This window comes from Otolemur garnettii, unplaced genomic scaffold (assembly GCF_000181295.1).
Source record: "Otolemur garnettii isolate 467f Iridium unplaced genomic scaffold, OtoGar3 scaffold00013, whole genome shotgun sequence".
NCBI classification, from domain to species: domain Eukaryota; kingdom Metazoa; phylum Chordata; class Mammalia; order Primates; family Galagidae; genus Otolemur; species Otolemur garnettii.
Window position 1 is genome coordinate 29,807,211 of NW_003852408.1, and position 7,863 is coordinate 29,815,073.

Here is a 7,863-nt window from a genome sequence, read left to right on the forward strand (position 1 = left end):
GGATGTGAAACCGGTTGAACAAATACTGCAATGACTTGAGAATAAACTGCACAGAACGGGATTAAAATTTTATGCAAATATATTTTCCCTCATATTTGCGGACAACAAATTTCTATAGTATTAATGGACTTTTTTCACTAATAAATACATTTTGAATTTTAAGTTCATCTTGATGTCTTCATTTTTTCTCCTACAATATGGACTTTAATATCTGAGAAGCACTTAATCATATGACCATAATTTACATAACCAGCCCCTGATTTCATTTAGGATGAACTTAAAATGCAAACCTGCAAGTTCACCTCCGATTATTTTCTTAGAATGATTTCCTAAAACTAGTATTCCTGGGTCAAAAAAATAAACTTTTTTCAGGTTCTTATTACAGTATAGCAACACTTGTTCCATAGAGAAAGTGCAGAAAAGTATAAAAATGACTTGAAAATTTGCCATTTAGAAGTAATTCTTTGGTCATATTTTGTGGCTCTTCCCCAATTTTATTCATGTATATAAATGTGTATTTTAAAATGTCGACTATTCTGACATAGAAGACATATATTTTATGTAGTATCTATTAAGAAATAACATCATAGAAATATATTTGTATCATATATTTAATTTTATATAACATATTTATGCCCCCAAAGTATCTAGGTAAAAATTAAATAAATGTTTATATCATGAAATATAAATGTTTACAACCTAGATATTCATATAAACGTATAAATATTTTTTCTTATCTCATTTTAGTGTAAGCCTCTGAAGAAATCGTGATGATTATCCTCATTTAATCACTATGAAAAATCTCAACTTAGAAATAAGCTACTAAGGGAGAACATAAGGCCCTAATTGAAGCATCTCACTTACGGGTTTTAGCAACAGATCCTGTCAAGATTTAGATTTTATTCTACTTGCAGGGGGAAGGCAGTGAAGGAATTTAATGAAGAAAGACATAAAATCATAATATGCTTAGAGATTAAGATTTTTTTAAAGAGAAGGGGAAAAACCCCTTGTGCAAAACCACAAAAACAAGAGTTCTTAAGAAATCCACTATCCTAGAGCCACGGCCAAAGCAGACAACCATATTTCCATAGTATTAACAGACAAAGGAAGGCCTGGAGTCAGGATTTAAACCTCCACAGCCCATCCCAGAACCTCATTCTACTACCACAATTATTTTCAACTGAGGTGCCTGGAAAATTTTTAAAGATCACAAGTCAAGGGCAACACCTGTGGCTCAGTGGGTAGGGCACCGGCCCCATATACCAAGGGTGGCAGGTTCAAACCCGGCCCCAGCCAAACTGCAACAAAAAAATAGCCAGAGGTTGTGGTGAGCCACCTGTAGTACTAGCTACTCCGAGGGCTGAAGCAAGAGAATCACCTAAGCCCAGGATTTGGAGGTTGCTATGAGCTGTGATGCCACAGCACTCTACCAAGGACAATAAAGTAAGACTCTGTCTCTACAGAAAAAAAAAAAAAAGATCACTAGTTAAATTATTTTTGAAAGACATTCAAATACAATGTATTTATAATGTAAGTATATTATTTTGTTTACTCTTTTTTTTTTAAATCAACATAATGTAAGTGTGCTGCTGCGGAAGTTTAACTACAGGTTCAAGTGCAGTGAGATTAAAAAGATTGGAAAACACTACTACTATCTCAGATCCACAATTTCACTGAAAATAAATCCCATCTGATCACAATAGTCATTCTAGCACTGCTTCGGCAGCGTCTGCCTTCTTCAGTGATACAGATAACTACCCCAAAGGGGAAAGGGAAAGCAAAACGTGCATTAACCTTCTAAGACAAAACTCTGCATCTCATCCAAAGCTCAAGAGTATCTGAAAGTTACTCACTCTCAGGCCCACAAGTCTGACAGCCTCACTGACAGAATTCCCACACCTTCCCATCCAGGCTGGCTGCCTGAGACTGTGGGCTCCCCTGAACCTGACAGATGTCCTCATTGCACACAAACACCGTCCACAACAAGGCCGTGCAACCAGAGTGTTCAACCCTGTAAAGGTGTTCAAACCTCAACAAAACATATAATCCTATAATTTTCAAACAGAATAGAATTCATAACTTCACCTACCAATGCTTAATCCCAAGAGTAGCAGTCCCTGATTTTGTGTCTTATTACTTTTTGGACTATTCTATGTTTTTCAAATTCTCAAAAAACAAAATTAGATTACTAGCACCATGCAAGTAGGTATGTGCCCATGCTTGTGTGTGTATATGTCAGTGGATGTGTATGTTAGTGTGTATGTGTGTTGGGTGGGGGGGAATAGCTGTAGCAACAAAGTCAGTTGAGATTCACAGTTTGGCTTCTTATTCGTTGACAGCTTTGGCCAGGATAAGGTGGAAGGCTTTGGAGCATTTCTCCAGGACTGCATTAGTCTAAGCTGGAGAGGCCTTAAGATCTGGCCACAGCAGGGCCTTCCACAGGCAAGGGGCTCAGAGGGACCACTACTTTTCTTGGGTAACTCTCACAGTCTCCCCATCTACGATACAATAAGGAACACCTCCACGGTCCCAAGACAACCAGATTCCACTCTCAACAGCCGAGAAAATTCTAGAAAATTCTAGAATCAAAGGCCTTCCTCCCAAAAGGCCCAGCTGGCCTCACTAAAAAGCCAAATTCTTACCAAAGAAGCATTCACAGTAGTAGTAGCACCACAGGCCTCTTCACCTCCAGTCTGCACATCTAAGACAGGACCGGAAGCCTAATGAGGACTGGGGTGGGGTGGAGGCAGCCCCTGTACTTCCTGTTCCTGCTACAAACAGCTTAGGGAGGAAGTAGACCAGAGTATGAATATCAATTAGTCCCTGTGACTGGGACTCAGAGGTGGGTAGCACAGGGGGCAGGGTGTGGGTGAAGAGCCCGGCCACCTGAGCTTTGCTTCTGCCTGCCTGCCTGCTGATGAGCCATTTTATACTTGAGGCCTCATTTCTACATTCCAAAATGAGGAAGTCAGACTGGAAGATAACTAAGAACCCTCTTTTTCCATATTTTCACATTTTAAAGACTTTTTCTGGGTGCATCATTAAGATTTTAATTTTTTTATTCAATAAATATTGAGTGGGCAGCTCTGAGAGGCCTTGGAGATCAGACTCTACAAGGGCCCTCAGCAAGGTCCCCAGAGTGCCTACTGACCCTGATAGCTAAGTCTCACCGTTTGCTCAAGGATGATCTCCATGGCTTCCATACCATCAGATCCCACAATCATCAGCCTAAAAAACTCCAAAATCAAAGGCCTTCCTCCCAAAAGACCAGGGTGATCTTACCGAAGAGGCAAACCCTGGGGCCCTCCCCATGCCGGGCTCTGGTGAACAACAGTGAACAAACAGACATGAGCTCCCTGCCTTTATACTGTGAGTTAGTCTGAAGTTTTAGAATGTTGAAAGTAGGAAAAGAGGCAGGAGAATTGCCTGACTCAGATTGGCCTAAGCAACATTAGAGATCCATCTCTTTAGGAGGAAAAGAAAAATAAGCATTTCTCTTCTTTGAATCTGCCTATAGTCTGCAAGCTTCACAAGGCTTCCATTGCCCCCAGCTGCCCACCAGTCCCCATAAGGAGGATCAGGCTTATAGAATATTATTTGCAGAGAGCAAGGACCCATCTTATAGCTGAGAAGACTGAAGTATCTGAAAGTGCCTGTTCACCCTAGAGGACGAGGAAGAGGTGACCTTACAATCTCCATGCCCTTAGCTGACATTTGATTCACCCCAGGTAAGTGTTGCCAGTCACATGACAACAGAAGGAAATCCTGTCAGTGGCTGAATCCAGTACCAGGAAGTACATATTCCCCTGCACCCATAAAGCACACCCTCCAGCTTTTGTCCCCCATTTTGTGACTATCTCGGGTCCTAGGCTGAGAGACTCATGAGGGCAGGGACTGCATCTTTCGTGTCAAAGTTCCCAGGACCTGCCACAGGAGCAGCAATGTCTAGAACATACAAAGATAGCCTGCAAATTGACAAGGAAGAAACACTCCTTAGAAGGGCAATGGGCATGTACACGCAGCTCCCTACGGGAGTACTGCAAGCACTAAAGTGTAGGGAGGGTGCCCACACCCTGCACAGTGCAAAGTAAAGCCACGGAGAACCCACTTGATCCCTACTGGACTGGCAAAGGTTTGCAAGTAAGGTCAGCTACGGATTGGATTGGCGGGCAGCTAGGGCAAGGGAAGCCTCACGGAGGCAAGTGAGCCCGGCTGGGTCTGATCAAGCAGCCACATACCTCACAGCCAGCAACTCTCAGTGTCCGCGTAGCAGCTGAGTTTTTCTATATTGCCCTTGGGCAGGATCTGTGGAGGCTCCTATAGGTGACGCCACATAGAAGTTAGAAACTAGGGCGTGTCCAAGTAGAGAGAACTTGAAGAGCAGAATGCTCACTTAAAAAAAAAACATAAGGCTGGCGTGGTGGCTCATGCCTGTAATCCCGGCACTTTGGGAGGCTCAAGAAGGAAGATTACTTGAGTCCAGTTCAAGGCTGCAGTGAACTATGATCCTGCCAGTGCACTCTAGCCTTAGTGACAGAGTGACACCCTGTCACAATTACAAGTAAATAAATAAATAGTGAGAAACAGAATGAACAAAATACACAGGGCATTAATATGCGATAATAATTGCTAAAGCGTACTGATACTTAGTCGGCCAGTCACTGTCCTGAGTGGTTTAGAGGGATCATCTCCTTCAAGCTTCACAAACATCTCACGAGGTATTATTATTAATCCCATTTAATGTTGAGGAAACAGAGGCCCAGAGGAATTGCTTGCAAAAAGAGACTTTTGCAAAGGTACAGATAAACTCAGGCATCCACACCAAAAGCATTAGAGCTGTCTTTGGGGAACAAGTGAGGGTGGGGGTAAGGGCTCAGGAGGAAGGAAGCTCCTGAAATGTGAAAGCGGAAAAGGGGCAGATGGTTCATTCATCAGCCCAGGGCCAAGAGAAAAAGAAACTAACATGAAAAGGTTTTCTGGAATTTCCAAAGCGGTGCAAAGGAGGGAGACAGCATTTCTGAGGACAGAAAGTTAGCAAAGGAACTGCGACCAGTGGCTGTGGCTGGGAGAGGAAGCCTATAGGACAGCTGGGCCAGGCAGGGATCCGGGCGTCCCCATTGAGCAGGTCCAGCTGCCCCAAGTGAGCTAGCAAAGCCGCGAAATACCGAAATACCGCGTTGTCCTTTCAGTTTCCTGTCAAAGAAGCCACCTTTGCACCAGGTACTCACCTGCTCCCCCTTCTCAGCACCATCACAGCCACGTTGTCCCCTAAATTGCCTCATTCCATGCTCAAAGGCAGCCCACACTAAGAAAGCTTCCAGAAACAAGGGGCAGGGGAAGGAAATTACTCCAGGAAGGAGCTTTCTTCTACTCCCAGATCACTCCCAGCTCACTCCACCGGCCCCTGCCTGCCAGGGCAGATTAACTTCCTGCTGAAGTAACCTAGAATTCTGCAGGACTTGAAAAAATCGCAAGAGATGAAAGAAGTAAACCGGTGAACCTGGACAGAATCTGGTCTGCAGCAAGAGACAAAGAAAAATTCCCAGCAGAAAGAACTAAAGAGTAAACTTTTTTCCTAAGCCAGGAAACAGCCATGGGTGACTCACTCGCTCAAATAAGAAATGTTTGCTATTTAAAGGAACCAACACCCAATTTCCAACTACTCAGAAGAGGGAGATTGCAGGCAATTTGCTAATGTGCAATCTAAAACCTGGGGAGCTGGACATGCTTTTCCAAGAAGCATTTACACTGACTCTATTTTATTCTAATAACAGCCCCCCACCCCACTCTGTTCCCACCCACCCACCCCCAACACACACCCCCTGTCTGTGGCAGGTGATACCCTGTTCTTCCTTGCAAGGAGTCTGGGGAGGGGGATTTTCACTGTCTCAGTCCAATCTCAGCACTGAAGGCATGGACAGCCTTAGCCCCCCTTCATATCTCGGGGGCTCTTCTTGGTCAAAGTCAGCCTGTAGCTGAATTGTGGGAGATTATTCACAAAAGGGAGGCAGGGTTCTAGCCCAACCCTAAGCAGGGGCAAGGACACTTCTTGAGCCCCCATCCCTGGCCCTGCTCTTGGGTTTATTAGTACCCAGTGTCTGCGGTGCTGAGCCTGGAGCATGGTGACACTGAGGTCTGCCCCTAGGCTGTTCCCCACACAGGTATCCCCTGCTTCTCTCCATCTGCCATCCCCTCCCCAGTCTCTGCCTCTGTTTCCTGTTTACAAGTTTTAGGGATTTCCTGCCCTTTTGTTTTCACATCTTGTACATTTTATAACCCAAGCACCAACAATATAATACAATAGCTACATGTTGCATCCTTTTCATGAACTATCCCATTTCTCAGATTAATGCAGCGGGTATTGGCCTCCCACGTTATAGATGAGGAAATGAAGGCTCAGTCACATGGATTCAAATTCAGTCCTGTTGGGCCAAAGACAGGGATTTTTCTACTACAACAGACTAACTCCCTTTCACCAACATGAAGGATTTGAAACCAACCATGTGGAAAGAGCAACAAATTTAAACTAAGACAGAGTGACCTATGCACATAGGTCAGAAGGTCCTTGGATTCTCGGTTACCTAGCAAAAAGGATGTGGTCTAATTAAAGACACAAGCTAACACTTATCAAATCAGTTGTGTATCCCAGACAGGATCACCTAGACTGGCTCGTTTCAACTTCTAAACAATCCTCAGAAGCAGCTGCTCCGCTTTTATGGATGAAGACACGGAGGTAAAAACAGGTAAAAGACTTGGCCACGCTCATTCAGCTAAGAGGGACAAAATGAGGTCTGTTTGTCTCCACGATCATGCATGGTTAATCACTTTGTACACGTTTATACACAACCCTGAATCTCTACCTGACTGGTCTTGGAATTAACTATGGAGTTACAAAAAATACCACTCCTCAAGTTCCAGCTTCAAAACTCCTGTCTAAGCAAAATGGTGGTGAATAAAACAGGTCAGGCACTTACAGTAGTGCCTAGGCCTTTGTAAGGTAAGCCTGTGTACAGATGCAGGAACTAAGTTCACAAGTTTGTTGACAAAAGGCAGCCCCGGGCATGAACTCAGGACTGTCTCACTGACTTTCCCCTCTTGGCCCTGGTGCACATCTCACCGCCAGGCCCCAGGTGGCAGAAATGGTCAGTTGCTGGAGAGAGGGCAGTGCTGAGGATGGGGGGGTGGGGCTTGTCTCAGGGTTTGCCATGTGTAATGTAAGGCACTGACCCTAGATTTTCCCAGTCTTAAATCTTTTACAAAAGAAATATGAATAATTAATAAGTGAATCATGAACCTCAAATTGGTTAAATTCCTATTGTGACCTACAACAGTCTTTATTGCTTCATTTGCTCTAAGCAGTTTCTCATCACCAACTTGAAATACGTCTGTCGGATTATTTACATCAAAATTATTAATGTATATGGTCTTTACCCAGGGAAGCTGGAAGACCAGAGGTGTTGCCATAGCTGCAAGGAATTGGGGCAGGGTGAGGACAGCCTGGGATGACTCATTCTCCAGGCAGTTTCCACCCTCCCAAACCTCAGCTCCCACCTGAAAGTCTGTTCCAGAGACTATTGTGTTTGCTGATACGTCTCCTCATCGGCTAAAAGCAAACTAAGAAACCCAAGAAAGACTAAACCTAAACTTAACCCTTCCCATTCATCTGGATTTGAATTACCGGACACCATTCAAAGATAAGTAAGTACTGTCGGTGAAAAGAAACATCCTGAACATGCTTGTGCTTTTGTTCTTTGCTTTCTTGTCAAGTTGTATATAACTAGCCCGTGAGATTTGCTTGGGCCTCTCCTCTCCTGTCTTTGACTCTCTGGCAGCTGGCCTCAGAACCGCCTGAAACTCTTCCTC

At 44.1% G+C, this 7,863-nt stretch overlaps 1 protein-coding gene across 2 annotated transcripts in view; it reads right to left on the reverse strand.

Moving 5' to 3' along the window:
• Nucleotides 1-5,568, reverse strand: part of CASP8 (caspase 8) — a 32,880-nt gene extending 27,312 nt beyond the window's left edge. Inside the window, exon 1 of one of the 2 annotated variants that reach the window (XM_003785128.3) lies at nt 5,229-5,568. In XM_003785128.3, the coding sequence (XP_003785176.2) occupies nt 5,229-5,282 (54 nt within the window). In that variant the 5' untranslated portion in view covers nt 5,283-5,568. Of the gene's footprint in view, nt 1-2,642; nt 2,690-5,228 lie in introns of those variants that run through there. The other variant, XM_023510448.1, reaches the window with a different exon arrangement.
• Nucleotides 5,569-7,863: the final 2,295 nt, after the last annotated feature.